The 22617-nt window shown below is 47.8% G+C and overlaps 1 protein-coding gene across 2 annotated transcripts; it reads left to right on the top strand.

The window, feature by feature from the left end:
• Positions 1-3: 3 nt before the first annotated feature.
• LRP3 (LDL receptor related protein 3) lies at positions 4-21689 on the top strand. 2 transcript variants are annotated; one of them, XM_064159861.1, is made up of 7 exons: positions 323-490; positions 5119-5166; positions 11415-11553; positions 17281-17489; positions 17756-18842; positions 19895-20027; positions 20852-21689. In XM_064159861.1, exons 1-7 carry the CDS (start codon positions 424-426, stop codon positions 21662-21664), a joined length of 2496 nt encoding a protein of 831 aa, XP_064015931.1. In that variant the 5' UTR covers positions 323-423; the 3' UTR covers positions 21665-21689. The 2 variants fall into 2 exon arrangements, with proteins under 2 accessions (XP_064015932.1, XP_064015931.1); XM_064159862.1 differs by lacking the exon at positions 5119-5166 and having other exon boundaries at positions 4-490.
• Positions 21690-22617: the final 928 nt, after the last annotated feature.

Genomic DNA, 22617 nt, shown 5'->3' on the forward strand with positions numbered 1-22617 from the left:
GAAGCTCGGCGGTGCGCGGGCGGGCTCGGCCCTCGCCTTCCCTTCCGCCGGGGGCCGCGCTCCTTCTGCGCCGCCCGCCGGAGCGCTCAGGTGTGCGCGGCGGGGCGCGGAGCGGGTGGCGCTGCCCGCGTCCCCCGGCCCGGCCGCTGCGGCTGCACGGCGGACCTGTCACGTGGGGCGGCGGCGGAGCGGCGGCAGCGCCGCTGCTGCGGTCTGTCCGCCTCCACCTGCCCCGGAGTGGGGAGCGCGGCCCGGCCATGGGACTGCGGCGGCGGGAGCCCGCGCCGCTCCCGGCCCCCTCGCAGGTGCGGGCATCGCGGGCCACCCGTGCCGCCGGCTCCTACGGCTCGGCGTAGCGGCTCGGCCGGAGCGGAGCTGCCGCGGTTCTCCCCCGCGCTGAAGGGCAGGCGGTGGCGACCCGACATGGAGAAGACAGCGGCCGTGGAGCTCCGGCAGGGCGCGCTGGTGCCGCTAACGGCCATCTGCCTGGGTGAGTGCTGGCCCGGCCGCTCCCCGCCTGGCGGGGCATGTCCGGGCACGGCGGTGGGGAGCACGGGCACCTGCGTCGGGGCTCCCGGGCCCCCTCGTCCGCTACGGGAAGTTACCGGAGGAGGGCGAAGAGGGAGATAGCGGGACGAGACGCCGCCGCACCAAAGCGGCTCAGCGCGTCCTCCTCTTGCCCCTGGCTTCCTGACGAGGAGGGGAGGATGGGGGTGGGCTACGCGGCCGCGGGTCCCGCGGGGGGCCTGGTAGGTCGCGGTGCCAAGCGTTGGAGAGGCCGAGAGGAAATCAGCGTTTCGCCTTTGTTTCTAAAGCCGTGTAACGCTTTAGGCAGAAAGTTTGACCATCATGGGGGCCTTCGCCGGACTTTGCGGTCCGCTGAAACGCCGTGCAGGCAGAGGCTCCCGGGCCAGTTACGAAACTGCCCCGGGTGCCATCTCGCCTGTCTGCGCTCGGTCGTGGTTCTCGCCTGCCTCTCACTTCTGAGTGGCAGGGTGGAAGAACATTATCCCCTCCGTGCCTCTGCCATGTTTTGCTCTCCTTCCTCCCTCCTGCTTGGAGCTCACCGCGCTGCTCGCAGCAGGTGCTCGGCCATGGCAGCGTGGTGCGGCGCGACTAGGGCCGGGCTGTCAGCCTTGCCTGCCGGGGAAGGGCTTGTTGGCTCGGAGAAGCTTTGTCGCTTGTGATCGCAGCGAGCGTGCGGAAGGCCCCGCGTGTTTAACGGGCACGTAGAACCCGGGGCTTAGCGAGCGGAGCTCTGTCTGTCCCGCTCCTGCCTGCCGCCGCCGAGCCAGGGCTGCCCCAGCTCTCCTGACAGCTCTTTGGTAAACTCCTCCAGCTAGAACGTGCTAAAACCACAGCTGTTTGCTAATAAAGTGGGATTTTTACAATCCCAAATGACAGTTACTATTCGTTACATAAATGGTCAGAAATGTGTATCTGTGGCCAGGCTGTTAATTCTGGTTTTGTAAAAGCGTCTTGGTTTGTTGTTGGTTGTTGTTTTGGGTTGGTTTGTTTGTTTTCTAGCATGTTGCTTGCCTAGAGAAATGTGGGAAGTTGAAGATTAAAAGCTACTCTGCTTCAGATGTCCCTTTCTTAACGGAAGTGCAGTGCAAGAATCATCCCTTCTGCTAGTGCAGAGCCTTGGAGGGATGTCAGAGGTCTGCACAGCATGAGGACAGTGTCTGCTACCTGGGTTATTTAAAGTTAAAGATACAAATTTCTGTCATCTCTGAATTTCTTGGGGATTTTGTTCTGGCCCAGTCATCTCTTTGGTAAAGCTATGTTGTTTAGCAGAAAGAATGGCTATTATTAAAATGACTACTAAGATAAAAAAGATTTTATGAACCCCAGAGTTTAAGTGAAAACACTTCTTGTACTTAGCTGTGAGTTGATGCCAGGTTGAAAGGTTAGCAGACTTCTACTTTCTGTGATTCCTAGAATTTCATTGTCTGGCTCTTCTTTTCAGCTGGAATGTTATTTCTATTCCTTGCACAATTGACAGTAGTGGAAGTTGAGAAACGTGAGAGGTAGGAAGCTTGTAAGGTATTCTGCTTGAGTGAACCCTTAAGGATATAATGCTGCTGCTTTAGCTAATTTGACATTTTACTTCTTGCTTGCCTGTCCTTTCCTTCTGGTCTTGTTTTTGATCCCTGCTTCTTGCCATTCTTTTCTTTTACATTTTGATTTCCTTAGGCTGCGTGCAGCATTTCGTGTCTGTATCAGTGCACTGACACTGACCGTTGCTCTTTTTGACCTTGTCTGTAAACTGCTGCTCCAAGACTGTGATTGAGTTTATTGCAACTGTTCTATCATGAGGCCATTTTGTTTCTCATTCTTGATAAATCTTGTAGGGCATAGAAAATTATCAGATAGGAAGAAACCAAAACAGTGAAGCTGGTATTTCCTCCTAACTGTGGGGGAAGGTCTGGTAGCTGTCACTTGGTTTGGAGGTGCCATGGTGCAAGTTTCGATCCAAATAACTGCTTTTCTAGCTGAAAAGCTAACCCTAGGAATTACTTAGCAATCCAAATGAGTGCACAGTGAGTTTCTTACATGGAGGTGAAGCCAGCTGAACCACGTTTGTTTTATTCTGGCTTTCCACAACACTTAAGAGAAATGTCACCTAGAAAATGTTGTAATATACCTGTCTTTATTTTGACAAGACTTTGTTCTGATAAGAGACAAGAAAGCAGCAGCGAATAGCTGTCCTTTCTTCTGGGCCTTGGATGGATTTGGGAGGTGTGCGCTTCAAAAAATGTTGGTTTGCAGCATTGTTGTCGTTTGGTTTGATGGTCCTGAGTGAGACTGAGTGAGGAAAACAGATGCTGGGAACTGTAAGCATATTCAGTTGCTGGGGAAGGTACCTGATGTGAAAGTTAGACTTCATTTCGAAGAACTGTTCTTGACTGCTGACTTGCTGGTGTACAAGAGTTTGAAAACGAGAGCAAAGAGCTTGCAAGAGCAGCCAAGAGATGTTTCGCACTTGCAGAGCTAAATGAACAGTTTTGAGGGTTGTCTTTCGTGGGTATTTGCGAGGTCTGGTGTACAAAGCTGCCTGCAGCTCTGCCTCAGATAGGGCTCTGTGCTTCACAGTCCTCAGAAGGCAGTAAGGTGACTTTGAGTCAGCTAACTCCACTCTATCGCAGCTCTTGTCTTCATGCTGTTTATTTCCATTTAAAGGGCATAGGAAGCCCCTCAGCAGCCATGAGGGTGCCTCTGTTTGGGAGCTTGTCTTCTGTTACAGCCGTCATGTAGGAAATGTGGAGAAAGATTGCAGCGTGGTAGTACAGACCTGGGCATTTCCATACAATGCACCTTCAAGCTCGTTCAGCTGTGGTGCTGCTGGTGGCACAGAGTGTATTCATGTACTTTCTTTGGACAAACCACAACGTTTTCATTGTCATGAAACTAAATTTGTGACTTAATCATGGGTTAATTTCTTCTTGTCTTTATGACTGCGTTACCATGGTTACAAGAATAGCAGTACTTCAGTACCCTGTCAGAAAACATGTTGCTGTTCTTGCTGCGGTCCAAGGTTTGTCACACGTGGACATGCTGCTGTCACAGAGAAAGAGCCCCTGCAGCCCAGCTACGGCCTGCCGCGGGGTGGTCTGTTGCTGCTCGGTGTGCCTGCTGACCTGCTGGAGCCAGCTGGTGCTGTAGAACAAAGGAAACCAGGACAAGGCACGTTAATGATGTTGGTAAAGTCAGTGCAGTTAAGGTGCACAGTAACGCAGCCTATGCCTGCTGAAATGGCCATCTGCCTTCAGCTGTGGGAGCTCTTCCTTCGGCCACTTGTGCACATCCAGGTGGAGGGCAGGGAAAGACTGATTTGGACACCTGGACTGCTGCAGTTCAGCAGTAGCCCTGACCCAGCACTGATGGGAAGCTGTGACTGGGACCAAACTGCCAAGCTGGGGGATCCTTTTAACTTCTCTTTTTCTGCTCCTTCCGTGCTAGTTGCATTTTGCCTTTGTACTGCTTGGAGTTATGTCAGAAGGTGGTCAGGGCAAGGATCACTGTTTTGTGATGTGTTTGGGCAGTGTCTAAGCCAATGGGGGCCTGCACTCGTGCTTGCTTCTCTGAGACATAAATAGTGTTGTCAGAAGCTTCCCAAGTGACTGTTGGGAACAGGGACAGTTCTCTTCCTCTCTTCTGCTGTTGTTCATTTTCTCATGATGTTTTTTACTTGCCAGCAGATTGACTGTAAAAAGATTTAGGACATAACACATGCAAAATAAAGCCAAAGCAAGTGCTTGGGCTGGGGTGTAGTAAATTAAATTTTGGTAAGCTTTTAAACATTTCTAATTCCTTTAAACAGATGCCATTTTATTAATAGTTTTTCTTTGTAGATTCTAGAATACTGCTGTAATGAGAGCAGTTAGTGAAATATGTTGTAACTGTTGGAAAAGTGTCTTAAAGCACGTATGGAGGTGGAACTACCTGTTGATGCAGACCTCTGGAGCAGCACTGACACAGGAGAGATTTTTTTGGCAGTCACAGCTCTTAGCAGATCACTCCAGTTGTGTATACTCTTGAGAGGAGAGTGAAGAGTATCCAAGACTTAATTTGTAAGTCGTTTGTGAGTGGCAAACAGCACCTCCTGTGCTGCCTTTTGCCAGTGGTTATCTTTGGTTGGAAGGTAATCAGGTCAGCTTTAGCAGTTTGGTTTCAAGGTGACATACGCCTGAAAGGACTGAACTTTGTTTTGGTCAGAGCAGACATAGTTAAAGACGATCTCAATGGTTATTTTCTAGCTTTAAGCGGGTGAAGTGACTAACTGTGATGGTGAATGTTGTAGTGTGATTGTTTTGCTGTCTTCCCCAATTAAAAAAGCCCTGCTGGAGAGAATTCGGAACAGACTGGCAGCTGTTTCTTTTGGCAGCGTATTTGACAGATACCGAACTAGCATTGTGTGTTGACTTTTGTTCTAGCTGCAGTCAAGGATAATCGTTGATTACATGACTTGCCTGTGTAGATAAGCAGAATTCTTGTTGGAAAAGTGTGATGTGTTTGTATTAACACCCCAGCAACCACCTAGAAATGGTTAACTGCTGACTGTCACCCTGTGCCACTTGGAACCTGTATCAATGTTATTTTTCTGTCTTTACACAGTGAATTTCTTCCTGACTGGGAAAATAGAAAGTGCTGTTACCTCATTAGGTAAGATGTACTTTTCTTATTTGTATTTCTTGTTCTGGGATTTTACTGTTTCTTCCCCATGTGACGAGGTCTTTCAACAAAACAGCATGACCCTTGTTTGAGGGGGAGCAACAATGACATATGAGGAAGTTTAGGACGCTTAAATCTTCCTGGGGTTATAGGCTCACTCGGTGTCACCGTGCTAAGAAAAGATCCTAAGCTGGATGCTAAGGTCACAGTACCTGCTGGTACCTTCAGGGGAGAGCTCTGCTTAGGAAATGTGCCTGGAAGTGTTAAGCCAGGGACCGTGGCCCATTCTCAGGGGAGTTAAAACAAGAATGTTAAAAATGCCTCAGGAATGTCAAAGTGTAAATTCTATGAAATCAAAGTGCTCAGTGTAATTCTCTCTCTGCAGCAGTACTGTTATTTACTGACCTGAGAGCAACACTGCAGTCAGGGTCTTCTCAGCCATCAGGGTCCTCTTGTGCCTGTCCCTCCACTGTCACATTGGTGGGTGTACTTTATCTCCCAAGAGGTTGCAACTTAAAACAGCAAAAAATAAGGGAAACAGGAGGAAATGAAATGGGGAAACATGAAAGTAATTGTAAGGCAGTGTGTTGAATAGCGTGTGAGCTTGAGTGTTCCATTTGGCATGGGGGGTTGAGATTGGGAAAAGGTAATTCTGTGGTGAGGTGACTTTTTGAGTTTAGCTCAGGGGAAGCAGAGATGAACCACACAGGACACATGTTGTTTTCAACACAGTATTTTTTCTTTGAAAAGAATTCCAGTGTCATCTGTGTCCTAATCTGTCTGGATAGTTCTCTGGCTTTTGATGGAGTTTGCTGTCCCTTGGCTGTGTAGTTATGAGGGTTTGTGACTGTGTGGTGGCTGGCCTGACCTGGTGCTCCCACCTTGGTTTAAGTTCGTAATGCTCCATCCAGGCAGCTCTGCTGATTCACACTGCTGTGCTTTTGTTAGAAACAGAAGGTTGTAACGTTTGTCTGTTACCCTTTCAACTATGCTGAAAACCTCAGGAGCCTACTGTAACCTTCATGTTGTCTTGTCTTGATACAGTTTTGAGTTGCTTTGTTTCCCATCAGCGTCACTGTAACGGAGGAGGAAAATGGTGGTGAAAGGCGATGCAGTTGTGTGATCCACGTGTAGTTTTTCTTACCTGTGTGCTGGAGGATTACAGGTTAGGGTAGTACAGTTGTAAGGCACCTGCCAGGTGTGGTCTTGCAGGAGATGCTCCTTAGGAGCCCTGATAAAGGTTGGGAGGATGGTTTACTGTGCCAAACTCGTCCCAGCAAAGCAACTTGTTGCAGCGTTGGTCTCTGAGAAGGTATTGTGTGGTTTCTCTTCAGAACACTAGTAGCAACAGTAATGAGTTCTGAGGGACTCGGACTGAGCCACCATTTTGGCTGTGTTTGTACAAGAGCCTTAATCCAGAGCAGCTGCTGCTGCTGGTGCTGGTAGGTAACAGCTCTCCCCTGAGCCCTGCTGCCTGTGCCCCTGGTGAGCCAGCTCAGCCTCTAGGTCCAGCGATGCACAGGTTCAGCTTTTGTCAGCACAGCCAGTCAAGCTCTTGGCTGTGCCTCTGCTGGTTCTGATAGCAGCAGAAGCAGCAGCCTGCTGGTGAAGGGCAGTTTTCAATCTTTTTCTCTCCATGGGCATGAAGATCTACATTGAGCAATGTGTGCAAGCCCTCGTTGAGGGAGCACTTAGAGAACTTGGGGAGAGCTTCCTGCTGATCCTGAGGTAGCTGCTGGGGAAGTGCATCTTGCCAAGCCTTTGGGTTGGAGAAAGGGCTCCTTGTGGCAGGTGCAAACCATTCTTTATGATACAGCACATGGTTGGGATGTGTCCCCAAGGACTAGGGCAGACCTTGGGGCATCTCAGAGGAGTGTGGCAGTGTATGGTTTACTTTCTGCTGGGATTGTCTGAACATTTATTCTTACATAGCTTAGTGCCCCCAGCGCTATCCTCTGGTGGAGCTCAATGTACAGTTGCTTTTGCACATACAGGAGTAATTTTATTCATGTAAAGTGCTGGAAACTTCCTTGCAAGTATTTGTGATGTATTTAACTGGCAAGTGGAATCTGTTGCTGTTTACAGTAGAAAAAATCAATTTGATTATTACAGAAAGAGCCTAATTAAGATTTGTACCTGCTTGACAGAAACTCTCTGAACTCAAACCACTTCTGGCATTTGTTTCAAGTTGTTTAATGAATCTTTCATTGAGTACAAAAGTGTTGGTCTTAAGAATTTTTCTTTTCTTTTTAAAGCACCATTTCAGTAAGATTTTTTTGGTGGGTTGGATCCCCAGTCCAAGGACTGGTGTTCTAAACATGAAAAATTAAGCAGTTTGAGGCTTCTTATAAATTGGGTTTTCACCTCTGGGTTTGCACAGAAAGAAGTCACAGAACAATTGTTGAAAACACGTTGTCACTGCTCTTGTCACATGTTGTCGCTGATGATGAGGCCTTCAGCATCCAGGACTGTACCTTTCTATTTAGAGACTTCCCTTTCCTTTAGATGTTTTGGCAATTTGAGAAGGCTTTTGTTTATTTTCCTGAAGGAATCTCCCTGTCATGCCAAGGCTCCACTTAGCAGTGCACTCGTTAGGCACCTGTGTGATTCTGCCAGCTTCATGGCCGGGGCTGAGGAGGAAATTGGGGCCCCTTTAACTGACACTGAAGCCCCAACAGTATGAAACTGCACCCTTGTCTGGTTTCTCTGATTTGTTGCCACCACTGAAAGCTTTGTTTAGTGTAGATTTTTCTTTAAGAATTCATGTAGGTGAGAGCACAGCTGCTGGAAGCAGCACTCAGATATTCCACCTTGTCTACCACACAGCAGCCAGTACAGGAATGAAGAGGCTAGTGTCTGGTTAGCAGGGAGATCTATTGCCAGTACCACAGCAGTGACCAGTGCTGGAAAAGCGATGCAGTGATTTGTGTGTAAACAGAACAGTAATATTGGGGGGTGGATGGATTTGTCTCCCCGCTTTGCTCCAACAGCTTTAGCAGACTGTCAGTATATCCTTAAAATGGTGTGATTGTGTTTTGGTAATGTGGATGCAGATTGGTGATCCACTCAGATCAGGAGCCTTTTTAAGACCAAAGAAGTTGTCCTTTCCATTTTGGGTAGAGAAAGTCTGAAATGCATGTGTGTCAAAGAGGTAAAGCCACGGGGAAGTATTGAGCAACAATGACGGTTGCAGGAACTGTCCCAGGTGGCACACAGTGTCAGTGGAGACTGTCCCTTGCTTATGTCCATAGCATTTTTCCATGTTAAAATGGGAAATTTCTTTCTTTTGTCTGTTCTTCCCAAGTCCTGTGTTCACAGCAGATGTGCAGTGTTAGTAAGAAGAAGCATTTCTCGCTGGGAACCTGAACTGTGTGTTACACCAGGTCCAGTGCTGACAGATTAGGAAGCTATACGTGACCGCAGAACTAAAATGGCTCGCGGTTTTACTTCAGCAAGGTGGGGATGCTTATCCAGCTGTTGCTCAGGGGACAGAGTGGCTGGAAAGCAGCCAGGAAGAAAGGGACCTGGGGGTACTGGTGGATAGTAGGCTGAAGATGAGGCAGCAGTGTGCCCAGTTGGCCAAGAGACCCAATGGCATCCTGGCCTGCATCAGGAGTAGTGTGGCCAGTAGGACGAGGGAGGTTATTCTTCCTCTGTACTCAACACTGGTCAGGCCACACCTTGAGTGCTGTGTTCAGTTCTGGGCCCCTCAATTCAAGAGAGATGTTGAGGTGCTGGAAGGTGTCCAGAAGAGGGCGACGAAGCTGGTGAGGGGCCTGAAGCACAGCCCTGTGAGGAGAGGCTGAGGGAGCTGGGGGTGTGCAGCCTGCAGCAGAGGAGGCTCAGGGCACACCTCATTGCTGTCTACAACTACCTGAAGGGAGGCTGTAGCCAGGTGGGGTTGGGCTCTTCTTCCAGACAACCAGCAATAGAATGAGGGGACACAGCCTCAAGTTGGACTTGATGATCTGTGAGGTCTCTTCCAACCTTGGTGATACTGTGTGTATACTGTGTGTTGTGCCGGAGGAGGTCTAGGCTGGATGTTAGGAGGAAGCTCCTGGCAGAGAGAGTGATTGGCATTGGAATGGGCTGCCCAGGGAGATGGTGGAGTCACCATTCCTGGAGGTGTTCAAGAAAAGAATGAATGAGGCACTTAGTGCCATGGTCTGGTTGACTGGATGGGGCTGGGTGCTAGGTTGGACTGGCTGATCTTGGAGGTCTCTTTCGACCTGGCTGATTCTTTGATCTTTGTGAGTGCTTCCCGAAACTGAGCAATGAGTGTTGGGGAGAGCAGAAGCTCTGCTGAACTGCACTGATTGAATGCAGGAGTGCTCACATGGAGGCAACAGCCTGTTAATGGGGCTTCTCAGAATGGGAACCAGATTCAGCTGTGTGTAATTCTGGCTCTTTTCTCTTCTCTAGTGCATATATTGTGAGTAAAGGACATTGATCCAGAGCTCTGTTTGGTACAAGGGCATCAGAAGTATTTGCAGAGCTGTTACTGGAAGCCTCTGGATAGTGCTGTCTGTTGTCTTTGCTCTTTCTGCTTTGTGCTTGCTATTTCCTTCCCATTGAGTAGTCTGGCAGCCTTTCTGTCTCCTTTTATGTGGTTGCTGGGCCCAAGTCCTCTTATGCTGTTATGATGTGTTGATGCAATGACAAGTTCGCGGAGGAGCACTTTTGAAGACCTAACCCAAGGGAGAGTTGGGGTTGGAAGGTCCTGTGGATCTTGCCCTTGCTTCTGTAATTCATGATTACATCTCAGTGTTTTGCCAGCATCTAGTGTGGAGCCTCTCTGGTTTTAGAAACACGGTAACAGAAATGCTGTTGTTTTTGCTAACTGCGGTGCTGGAAAATACTTGTCTGGAGAATAGATGTTTCCATGGATTTATGCATTCTGGGTGCTTTGGTGGCCTTTGAAACTAGTAGATGTCAGATGCATATGTTTCAGTGGAATGCCCTGCTTGGAGAGTAAAAATAATGTTTTGCCTCAGGTAAGTTACTCACCTTATGCTTTTTATACTCCTGGCTCTCACTTCAAAAGTGCCTACTGTGAACAAACAGCATAGTGCCAGGCACAGATTTGCAGGGAGGGCAGTGCTGCGGCCTGGCCCTAGCCAGCAGCTCTGTGAGTACCCTGCCACCTGACTTGACTGCAGCCAGCAGCCTTGCTGGCACTGCTTTCCCCCAGCCCTCCAATGCAGATAAACCTGGTCCTGACAGTGACCTGGAAGCGATGCCTTTCTGTGTGTGATGTACAATGCAGTGTGTTTGAACTCATATGTTCACGGGGAAACCTGAGGGATGGTGACTTTTTTTTCCCCCTCTTGCCACTTTTTAAAGAGTAAGAGAAAGTAAGCTGCTGTGAAAGATGGGAATATTCAGCTGCAGACCACAAGCCGTGCTCCAGATCCGTTTTAAAAATAGTGTAGGAAGTATTTTTGGAGAATGTTCAGAATAGCTCATGCAGTACACAGAATTTCCCCTCTTGGAGTCTGCTGAGAGTACGTTTTCCCATCAGAGCAGCTTTCCTACTTGTCCTTGGAACATTTTACTTTCGTTTTTGAATTACTTATTCACTAATGATAAGTATTTGATGTACCCCTAATTGGTCTGCTGTTTTCCATAGGAAGATCTAAAAGTGCTTTGAAAGTACTGAGCTTCATTGAGCCCTGTTTGCTCCTTCCCCTATCTGACAAATTTCTCCTGTCTGTGGCAGTTCAGAAGAAATTTAGAGTACCTTGTAGTGTTTGGTGAAACTATTTGACGTTGGAGTGCAGTTTACTCTCTTGTTAACCATCGCAAACTCTTTGAGCCTGTCCCATGACTAGGAGAGCAGATGTGTCAGGGGCATACTGCAGCAGAATGAGTCTTTGGATGCTTGGCACTGAATGTGGCTCCTCATCAGGCGTGGGTGATGTACCCAGGCTTTGGGAGGCTGGTGAAAAGGACTTCTGTTTTGCATCTTGGCAGATCCATGCAGCAGTATTGATTGGAGCCTTTGGTAGATTCATACGAGGTTATTGATTGATCCTGCATTGAGATGCAGGTTGTGCTTACCTACACATAGAGCTGCTGTCTTAATTAAACACTGAGGCAGAGCAGAAAGCAGTAAGAGGATGAAGCTGTTGACTCATTTGTCTGTAATCCCCAGAAATTGATGAAAGCTCTGTAGCTAATGTGAATTGTTGATTAGGTAAAACATTAACAGTCGTATCTTTTCCCCCCCTTATTAACAGCTGCTTGCAGTGGAGAGCTGGAAGAGCACACGGAGAGACGGGGAGTTATCTACAGCCCTTCTTGGCCCTTCAACTACCCTCCAGCTGTAAACTGCAGCTGGTACATTAAAGGAGATCGTGGAGACATGATAACAATTAGGTATGGTCTGATGTTCTGTGGAGATACAGGCACGATGTGCTGAAACGAAACAAAATGTGAGTTCTTATCTGATGCAGCAGTATGAGGCTGTCTCAGCTGCTGAGGTTGGTTACACTGGAGCATGGCTCCAGGGGGGGCACTTCCCGTTTTGTGAATGCTCCACTGCAGCTGTTGTATGTGCAAATCGCTAGTAGTGAGATTCGGTAGGTTAGGAGATGGAGAACAGTGATGTATTTGCTCGCAGTAAATAGTCCCTCTTCTCTTCCTCGCTCATAAGTAAGAACAGGTGAAGGCTAGAAAACCTGGGGCAGCCTTGGTGGGGTATGTAAAATCCTTAGAGCAAAAATGATGTTTTCTGAACTATCTTGAAATGGTGCTGAGTTTGACAGCTGAAGGTAGTAATTGCTTGTTACTACTTGTTAACCAAAAGACACATGCTCTGTTTAGCAGCATTGAAGAACAGTGTGGCTGGCACAATTTCTGGGCATTCTGTAAAAATGCTGTTCAGCAAGGACTGGAGTTTATTACAAATGGTTTGTTAAGAATGTTTAGGCTCTAATGTCAGCATACTGTGGATGTGCTGCATTTCTCTGAGCTAATAGTGACACTTTTCAAACCAAGAGTTTGTTATTCAAAAAAGGAAAAAGAAAGCAAGCCTCGGAAAGGGGTTTTTGTTAGGTTTTTAGCACTGTTGTATCTGACACCATCTGCTCATTCTTTGCTCAGCTGCTTGAAAGGACTGCAAACCTCGTTGACTGCAGATGCTCAGCAATTAAAAACAAATCTGCCACAGATGGAATAATAGGAGGGCTCCACCATGCGTAGTTCAAAATAGGAACCGCTCATCAGAAGTGAGGAGGCAAATACCTGCCAGCATTTCAGACCCATAAATAGAAACATGCTTTTAAGCCCCATTAAATTGTATTGGACTTGGGGAATTTGTTTCAAAGCAGAAGTTGTTGGCAACTCTGAGGAAGCATACAAATGAGACACAAGACTTGGCTCTGGAGAATGGGACTGCTATTTGTGTGATGAAACATCACAGAAGTCCCAGTTAGGATTCTCTTCTGCGGGTATGGATGCAAGTGAGGTTAAGGAGATAAAGGAAAATGAGATGAGGAAACTGATTGTGATGTTTGTAGAGAGCTGATGTGGGTTAGGACCTTTACCTGTGCCCGCTGTTGGAATTTACCAGGCCGACTCAGATGAGGTAAGATGAAACTATATTACAGCAAAGCAAAACTGACAAGCATATAGACACAGTACATTTACAAGCACTTACAATTGTAAACAAACTAGAAATAACACAGAAGTACAAACTCCCTCCCAGACAAAGAAACTGCCCAGAAGAGGATCAAAGCCACCCTTCCTACCCTCTCTTTCTCCCTCTGCTTTCCCAGACAGACATACAAAACAACCAGCAAAGCTGACGTCTCTGTTAGCTGAGGTTACAGCAGAGTGAAGAGGCAGCAAATAGATCCAGACACAGACCAGAGGGGGACAAATTGTTATGTTTTGCGTTTTTATGCCTCTCAGCAATCCAATGAATGATATAGACTTTAGTGTTACTTTCCAGTGATCTAATTTCTCTTATTAAAATGCTCCAATTAGCCTCAAACCAGCCCAAGAGCCTAGATGTGTGCATAGCAGCAAGGTTTGAAAGGTTTCTTCTCATTGGGTTTGTTTTCTGTCCCCACCGTATCCTGCCCTCCTGTGCACATGCAAACAGTGGGAGCTGTGTGTTTACATGCTGGGAAGTAGCAGTCTGGTGTTATGTGTCTGGCTATAAATGTGCTTGTAGTGACTCGCTCTGGGGTATGAAATGCAAAACAGACAGCACAGGAGGATCTCTTCAGAAGCATGTAGCCCTGGCAGTACTACGGAGCTAAAAGAAGCAGCTGGTTAGCCTAGGCCAGCACTGAATAGGTGGACTAGCAAAGAAGCATTTTACACAGCTTTTATCAGCTGCCTGTGCTTCTTGTCCTGACAGTGTGCTGAAAAGAGCACAAAAGAATAGCTTTTTACATTTTCCTGGGAAAATCAAATAGTTCCTGTGCTGCCATCTGGATTTGGAAAGGTTTAAAAACTCCCCCTTCTCTGCATTGTGTTACACTGAGTGCACTGAACCCTCGCTGGCAGCGAGGCAGCAATGTTCTGTAAGGACCACACTGGAGATGCAGCAGGAGTCACTAAGGGGTAGCATTGCAGTTTCGACTGCTCAAGCACTTGCAGTCAGTGATCATTTTTGATAATTCAGCAGCTTTCAGTAGATCAGTGCCCAGATCTACAGGTGGATGTTAAATGCTGGCTGCTATGGGCCTGCCCTTGAGAACCTTTGTCTTAATGCCAGCCTTTCATGTTTGTGTGTTGGTCTTCTTCACACACTCACATTTCCATGATTATTGTTTTGCCTTACAGCTTACTTGTTAGAAATCCTTGAGGATGACTTTACAAGATAAGGAAGCACATGTTCTTTGAGATTGTTCCTCTCTGCTAATTGTGCATCTTCCAGTACTTCTAAGCCTGTGTGTGTGCTGGAAAGGTCCTGCTGAGACCTGGGGATGAGTGTGTAGCCACTGCTTCCCAAGAATTTGCTGTGTCACTTTAGATTCAGGTACTCAGTCTGTTGGTTATTGCTGGACAAATTACTTGATTTTTCTTCCCATTTTCTCTCTTTCTATGCCAGTTTTCACAGAGGCTGCATACAAATCCTGTAGGATCAGATAAAGGTGCCATGTGCAGCACCTGCCTTTATGCCATCCTTTTCAGGCTTTACCCATCACCATTTTCTTACATCTGAGAAACAGATCAAACCATTTCTGTTCACCAGCCACTGTTACCTGGTGGCAGTAATTAACCTGAGGTGGGCACAGTGTAAATGAGTTGTGGTTAATTAGAGGGCAGATTCAAATGTTCTCCGTGTTCAGAATTCAAGATGAGTACTGTGATGCACTTGAGCTGTCTCTTCTCAGTTGAGACAAGGTGAGGCATCACCTTCACAGGCTTTCACTTCAGTCATTCGTGTCACTGGCTTTGAAAATCTGAATGTGCAGATACCAGCTGAGCTTCTGAGAAAAGCTAAGGCCTGCTGGTGTCAGGGCTTGCTGATCTGTAATTCTTCTGTGTGAAGAGTTGAAGGGCCTGCTGCCTGCCCTATTTACCAAACACAGCATTCCAGAGCTTGACATTAATTGGGAAAAACTCGTAGCAGCCTCTCACTGCCTTCATTTGCATGTGCTCTGCTTTTGAAACCACAGCTCTGTCTCTTGCTTGAGCTTGCACGGTTAGGTGGTGCCTGGGAGCCGGGAGTAGAACGGAGCTCTTCTGACTTCCAGGTCCTTGTGCTTCGGCGGTTAAGCAGAAGTTTTTAATGAGCCAATTAAGTCATCAGTTGTTCACAGTCTGCACTTGCTGTGAGAGGCTGGCAAATAGAAGTAACTTTTCTTGCTTAATTGGTTGGTGTGTTTTATTTTGGAACTGTGCTTTACTGATCTGCCCATAATATTTGTTCTTCATTTGCAATGAGTTTAGAGGGCCAAATTTGCCATGAAAAAACATTTATTTGCCAATTACTTTTATTCAGATTTTACATCTGTGGGGCCTCCGACTGGTTTTTGTTCTCCTGATCATGCCATGCTTGAAGCTATAGTTGCTCGTGTGAATGACTAAGAGAGCTGCAGAGAATTCCCTGCTCTATTTGTAAAGTGCTTCTTTTTCTCTAGTTGCTGCTGCCTCTTTGAGCGCAGATGGCACAGAGCTTAGCTCTGCTCGGCATTACTTTTGCAGGTAGCACATTGTTTCCTATTTCAGAGTGTGAACGAGTATTTATGACAAGCTGGTTCAATGACAGTCTTTGCAGCAACATAAAAAGACTTGGCAGTTAATAGGAAAATATCATTGTAGGCAGGATCTGATCCATGGCTGATCCTGGAGTCTGCTCAGTGCTGGAGGCAACCTTGCCTCAGTATCATTTCACTGAAAGAAGAATCATGATTTTACCTATCTTTCCAGGATTCTGTAAAGCCAGATGTCCTACTGCGTTTGGCAGTTGTGATCCTCGGAGCTTGAATGCTTCCAGTGTTTGACAGCCTGTTCTTGTACTTACCTATAAAATCAGGGGATTTTAAAAGGAATGAGCTGCAGAAGAGGCATTCCAAAAGCAGGATAGCTCAGTCTGTGCTTCTGAATAGCGTCTTTCAGAAGAAACACAAACTGCCAGATTTGTTCTGATACTTTTGGTCTTTTGCACCAGTCTCCTCTGTTGCTGTGTTGTGTTGGGGACCACAGATGTGGTGAGGACAAGCTAAGGGACAGAGCACTTTAAGGGGAGCTGTGTGTGTTAGTGCTGGGTTCTGGACTTTGTTAACATTGCACTTGTAAGTGCTCAAAATGCCAGCTTTCGACTCCTGCAGTTTTCTACCTAAGTATCACAGTATCATCAGGGTTGGAAAAGACCTCACAGATCATCAAGTCCAAGCCTTTACCACAGAGCTCAAGGCTAGACCATGGCACCAAGTGCCACGTCCAACCTTGCCTTGAACTGCCCCAGGGACGGCGACTCCCTGCCCTCTGAACTAGAGTTGTGTGTCCTGGCCATGGAGGGGACAAGAAGCCTTTTAGGAAGGCCAGATTCTTCTTGCTTTTGTCACTGTGCACTGTGATGCCAGTGCTGAGGAGTGTTGCCTCTAAGTGCAGGCTCTGGATGAAAGCCCTTTTTAAAATGCTATTGTATCTATTAGATATGAAACTTTCTATCAGAATGAGACCATCTGTATTTTAGGGAAGCTGTGTTTGGAACTCCAGGCACCTGTGATTCAGATGCTAACTGTTTTTCAACGAGAGTTCATCTTTAGGAATGCTCTGCATTGCCCTCTTTCCCATACTAAGGCATTTGTTTGGGTAGCTTGTGCACCTCTGAAAGGCATGGTGCTTTCAAGGAGGCTCTAAAAGATGAGACTCCTGCAAGTCTGTTCTGCCTCATCACCCTTGTACTCAGTCAGTTTTGTGGCTAAAACTTGGATTTCTTAGTGGGGAAGCTGGGATTCTGCTCTGAATCCACTTCAGCTTCACAACTGATGTGGGAAAATTAGTTGCTCTTTGTTTGGGTTTGACTGTACAAGGTTACAGGTTGTTTTTTGCTCTGTTTGTGTTCCCAGAAAAGGGACTATTTTAGTCTTTGAATTACAAATAATAGTGTTAGACTATAGATTACACTTCCACTCCTTGCAGTCCTCTCCTCTCCCTCCCTCTGCCCATCCATATCTCAAAGTTGATCTTTATGTCTCATACTGTTCTCTTTTTGGTGCTCCCTGTGCTTTGTCCAAGACAGCAGGATCTCCTCTCATAGTTTCATAGTATTTAAGGCTGGAAAAAAACTGCTGAAATTGATCTGCCCTCTGTATAATGTATTCTGGCATTGTGCTTTCACTCACAGCTATATTTTAGGGAGCAGTTTTGTTTAAGGACTGAGTGAAAGAGAACCGGCCTTTCAGCTCTGGGAGCTGCCTGGCATGCTGTTTGTGCCTGTGAGTCGGGTGCTTCTCCAAGCTGCAGGAATTTGACTGCTCTGTTGACGTGTACTGGGATACTGAGGTGTTTCTTTGTTGCTGAACTGGATCTGTCAGCACTGCTTGGTGCAGGTGTCAGCTGTTGGTCTGGGTTTTCTCCGTGGCTCTGTTCTTGCCGTACATCCTTTTTGTAACCTGCCTTTTCTTTTGTTACTGACAGTTTTAAGAACTTTGATTTGGAAGACTCTCAGAAGTGTGCAGTAGACTGGCTGATGATTGGCCCCTCTTCCAAGAGAGAGGAGTACAAAGTGTGTGGCTCTTCCATACCTCCATCATTCATCTCTGCCAGGGACCACGTTTGGATATTTTTTCACTCGGACCCATCAAGCTCAGGCCAGGCGCGGGGATTTCGCCTTTCTTACATTAGAGGTAAAACCTCACAGCGTTGTTAGCTCCACTTCTGTTCTCTCTGCTGGTGGGACTTCTGTTGTCTGTAGTCCTGGGCCACTCTTGATGTGGCTGGGAGGTGTTAGCAGGGTAACACTGATGGTGTTTTCACTCAGCTTTTTATCAGTATTCTTGAAGTGTACTGTCCTGACTGACTTGTGACGCGCAGGGTAGCAGACATTAAAAGGGACAGCTTGTGGTTCCAAAAGTGTTTATGCTGACTTCTTCCTTTGTGCTGTCTTTCACAGGAAAGCTGGGTCAGGCTGAATGCCAGTCAGATGAATTCCGTTGTGCAAATGGAAAGTGTATTCCCAGTACTTGGAAGTGTAACTCCATGGATGAGTGTGGCGATAACTCAGATGAGAGGAACTGCACTGTCCTTCCCACAGAGCCTTTGTCCAGCATCTGTCCATCAGGAATGTTCCAGTGCAGTGCAGCCCACTCCACCAAGTGCTTGGTGAATGAGCTGAGGTGTAATTCAGTTAAGGACTGCAGTGATGGTTCAGATGAAGACAACTGTCCCGATCTCTCCTGTGGCAAGAGGCTGGGTAATTTTTATGGCTCTTTTGCTTCCCCAGACTTATTCCGTGCTGATCATAGCAGGTCAGACCTTCGCTGCACATGGTACGTGGACACGCAGGATAATCGACACGTTCTGCTGCAGCTTGATTTGCAGTTAGGCTACAATGACTATGTCAAGGTGTACGATGGCATCGAGGAGAGAGGTGACAAACTGATGCAAACCTTTTCATACCACAACAACAGGCATTCAGTGAGCGTGGAGTCTTCAAAGGGCCAGCTCACCGTCTCCTACCATGCCCGCTCCAAGAGCACTGGCCATGGCTTCAATGCAACCTATCAGGTGAAGGGCTACTGCCTTCCATGGGAGCACCCTTGTGGAAGCGATGAGGAGTGTTTCACAGATAAGCAGCATTGTGATGGCTGGTGGCACTGTCCCAATGGCAAGGATGAGGAGAACTGTCCCACCTGCCAGAAGAACGAGTACCCGTGTGAAGGCAACAGTGGGCTCTGTTATTCAATACTCGACCGCTGTAATAACCAAAAGAACTGCCCAGATGGCTCAGATGAAAAAAACTGCTTCACTTGCCAGCCAGGAAACTTCCACTGTGGCACAAATCTGTGCATCTTTGAGACTTGGCGTTGCGACGGCCAAGAAGACTGCCAGGATGGAAGTGATGAACAGAACTGCCTGGTGATCGTCCCCAGGAAGGTCATCACTGCAGCCCTGATCGGGAGCCTTGTCTGTGGCCTCCTGCTGGTGATAGCCCTGGGCTGTGCATTTAAACTGTATTCTCTCAGGACCAGGGAGTACAGGCAAGCATCTTTCCTTTATGGTGTTTCAATAGCTGGGGCATTTTTCTCCTTTTGTTCAAAGGAAAAGAGGTCTGCTGTTAACTGGAGAGTTTGCAACAGTGAAATCTGCTCAAGGCACTGCTGACAGTTACATAGCAGCCACTGCGCTAGGCTTAGAGGTTTTTGCAAGTGCTGAGGGCAATGTTGTTGCTTCTGTAGTCTGTGAGGTATGCACATGTAGTGTGCAGCCTGGCAGAACTTGTGTTGAACTTAAAACTGTTCCGAGCAATTTCTTCTCCCCCTGCTGCCGCCTCCAACGAACTGCTTGCAGTGCCAGAGCTGAGTGCTGAACTGTTAGAGTGGAGTCTGTGCTGAATCCAAAGAGAATGACTCTTTTCCCCTGCCCAAGCACTGCACGCTCAGCTTAGCTGGCAGCAATGGCCTGCAGTGGCAAGGCCCCTTCTGAGCAGGACATTTTACCCTTGGCTGCTGCCACTGTGAGCTCTGGTCCTGGGTGCCTTGCTGTGTGGACTCTGTGTGTGTGTTTCTGTGTCTGTAGATGGGGGCTGTCAGGGACATTCCGTAGCCCCTCTGTCATCGTGCTCAGCAGCTCTGTGCCGTGCTGCTGACGCCGCTGGTGTTTGCAGCGTTGTGTGCTTTGTGCTCTTCTGATCAAATCTGCATGACTAAGGAGCTGAAACCAGCCGTGGTGCTGTGCTGGGAGCCTCAGCGCCTCTGTTCTGGCAGAACAGCCAAGGCTCTCTGCAGCTGCAAGCTGCCCTACGTGGGCGATTGTTGCCAGTTCTAACTGCTGTGTTTCCCAAAAATAACCCTCCAGCCCTCGCTAGCATGTTACCGCTGGTACTGGCACAAACACTTCTGCTGCCACAGAGCCCAGCCACTCAGTGGTGCTACTACCCTGTCCTCCTGCTCCCTTGGTTTTAGCGTCAGTCTAGCTGAAGGTTTGTGTTTGAGGGGTGTGTGTGAAGCCTTCACAGTGCTTTCGTGCACTGATGGAGGTATGAGAAACTGACTTACTTCTGTCCTTGTTTTCCCTCTGTTTCTTTTTGCAGAGCATTTGAGACCCAGATGACACGACTTGAGGCAGAATTTGTGCGTCGGGAAGCGCCTCCTTCCTATGGGCAGCTGATTGCACAAGGACTGATCCCTCCAGTTGAAGACTTCCCTGCGTACAATGCATCACAGGTATGGAGACAGGAGTGCTAATGAACCCAGCAGACAGAGTACTGTAAATTAGGTAGACTCAGGCTGGGCCTGGATTTTTCAGTAGCTGTGACAGTATTCTCCATAGAAAAATACGTGTGAGAGGAACCACGGTGCCACATCCTGGTGTTGTGGGTAGCTTTGAAGATGTTAGGTTAGTTTTCTGGGAACAGCAGTGAGATGAGTGCATGCTGCTTTACCTCAAGATAGAATAAACGGAGACAAAGGTCAGAAAGTAAACAGTTGAAGGCATTTCCAGCTGAAATGAAGTGTGTCTGAAATTATAAGGGAACTAAGGCCTCTGGCACTGTTTTGGAGAAACCAGGGCATTATTTTTCATTGACCAATGCATTACTGGGAAGTCTTTCTTCTGTTTCATCGAGATGTCAAAACTCTCCTGTGCCCTGTCAAAACCATCCAACTGTGACACAGTTCTTGGTGTAATAAAGCTCTTGTGGTTTGCTAGTGGAGCGGAGAAGTGATTTGCTTTGGCCTTTCTTCTCTGCTCATGTCACCAGTTTTGCAGGAGGCTCTGCTGTTGCTGGTGACAGAGGGCTCAGTGGTCTGCAGTCTGGTTCTTTAGTGCTGGTGTGATCCCATGAGTGGAGTATTTTCTCAGGCAACTCGTACAGGAAATGCTAAGGGAGAACATTTGGGTACAGGCAGAGCTTTGAACAGTGCACTGAAACACATGTCAACGAGACAGTGCAGGGAGCAAGCCTGAGAGTTCTGGCAAGGCAGAGAAGAGAGCTGGAGAGCCTCCCCGCGACTGCGTGCAGTCATGGCTTGTCGCACCTGTGTTGCAGGCATCGGTGCTGCAGAACATTCGCACGGCCGTGCGGAGACAGATGAGGCGGCACTCGTCACGGCGCAGCTCCTCGCGGCGGCGCTTGGGCAGGCTCTGGAACAGACTTTTCCACAGGCCTCGGGTGAGAGGGCAGATCCCGCTCCTGACTCCTGCCCGCGCTTCGCAGACCATGCTGGGCGATGGCATCATCAACCCGTCCGAAGGGACTGTTCGGAGTCCTGCGCCTTCCTCTGAAGGACCTGGTTCAGACGCAAACAGCCACGGCCAGGGCCAGGCCGGGGGCCTACAAGAAGCTGGATGTAGCAGTGTGCAGCCAGAGACTGAAATCACAGAGCCGTCGCCTTCAGATGTCTTAGCAAATCCTTGCACAGCAGCAGAGCCCGAGGTGGGGCGTGCTGAGAAACCTCCGGGGGCTGACACTGCTGACAGTGAGCCGAGGCAGAGCAGTAAAGTGGATTCAGGAAAGGCTTTCAGAGATCCTCTGTCTGAAAGTGTTACAGAAACAATCCATGGAGGGTCAGCAGCCAGGAGGACTGTCCCAGAGGACAGCAGTTTCAGCAGAGGTCATTTGCTGAGTGAAGAGCCATGTGGATTACCCTCAAAGAAGTGGGAGTCTGCTTATCCAGGCAGCCCCATGCATGTTCACATCCCAGTGGATGGACAGACCTTGCACTGCCCAAACTCATTCCGGGAGGAGCCCTTGGGCTTTCATGCAGCTTGTTGCCATTCTGTGGAAGTGCCAGTGTTAGAGTCCTCTACTCCCCTCTCTGAAATCAACACCAGTGATGACGAATCTTTACTTGTTTGCTAATAAAAGGTTTTGGTTGGCCCTGTAAGTTTTGTAAGTTGGATGTTTATACCACCGTGCACTTTGCTGGCAGGTGGAGTGTCTGTACTGTCAGCTTCCTCTCCTCAAGATGCTGTGCTTTCATCCCCCAGGGAGTCCAGAACCAGGCTGAATGGAACAAGTTCTTTGCTGTTATTCCTGGTGCTCCAGCAGAGCAGGAATAGGCCAGTGTGTGTGGCACTGGGGGCTAGGAGAAGAAGAAGGTGTCACTGCAGTGTGGACACACCTCCATCTCTGGTATTTCTTCCATGTATTCATTCACTGCCTTCAGGAAATTAGTGTTTCTTTGCTTTTCAAGGAGTCTTACAGCACCTATTGGAACCTGGGCAAGCACCAGCTGTTGTAACTGTTAGTAGTAAACTAGAAGTGGCATTGTCTCTTTAGACATTAGAAATTCATTAAAAGGTAGTTTTAATTACAGATACCTAGAAATTAAGTAGCTTCCTCTTCATAGAATTTGCTCACTTCTTTGCTCCCTTGAGGAATGTTTTGATGGTCATATGCACCTTGAAGCACCTTTTGAAGCCAAAGTTTTTTTTGTGTGGACTCCTCAGAGTAATACCAAGTGTCTCATCTGCTGCAGCTTTTAGTGAGAGGTGAGCAGTGTCCAGTGTCAGCAGGGTGCACTGAGCCCCTGCAATATAGCTGCAGCAGTATGTCTTCCTGTTTTCTCATGTGTTACACTCTCTTCATCAGTGACATTGTGAAGGTGGAAGAATTGTTTGCTTTCTCCCCACCTTCCTTTTCCCCTTCTCTCCTCTGTTTTCAGGCACTATTATGATTACACCACTTGTGCTGTGCTCTGAGGGACACCAAGGCCTCCCAGCTCCACTGGCTGCAGTGGAAGTGCTGCATGCTTGGGACTGTCTTTGGAAGTCAAATCTGCTGCAGACTTTCCTTGTGACTGCAGCCTAGGC

This window comes from Pogoniulus pusillus, chromosome 20 (assembly GCF_015220805.1).
Source record: "Pogoniulus pusillus isolate bPogPus1 chromosome 20, bPogPus1.pri, whole genome shotgun sequence".
NCBI classification, from domain to species: Eukaryota; Metazoa; Chordata; class Aves; order Piciformes; family Lybiidae; genus Pogoniulus; species Pogoniulus pusillus.

What these genes read in the sequence shown, in the direction of transcription:
- LRP3 (XM_064159861.1), top strand. Translation starts at nt 424, where the DNA reads ATGGAGAAGACAGCGGCCGTGGAGCTCCGGCAGGGCGCGCTGGTGCCG. An exon ending in GCTAACGGCCATCTGCCTGG is followed by an intron (nt 491 to 5,118) that starts GTGAGTGCTGGC and finishes GTCTTTACACAG; the next exon opens with TGAATTTCTTCCTGACTGGG. An exon ending in CTGCGTACAATGCATCACAG is followed by an intron (nt 20,028 to 20,851) that starts GTATGGAGACAG and finishes CCTGTGTTGCAG; the next exon opens with GCATCGGTGCTGCAGAACAT.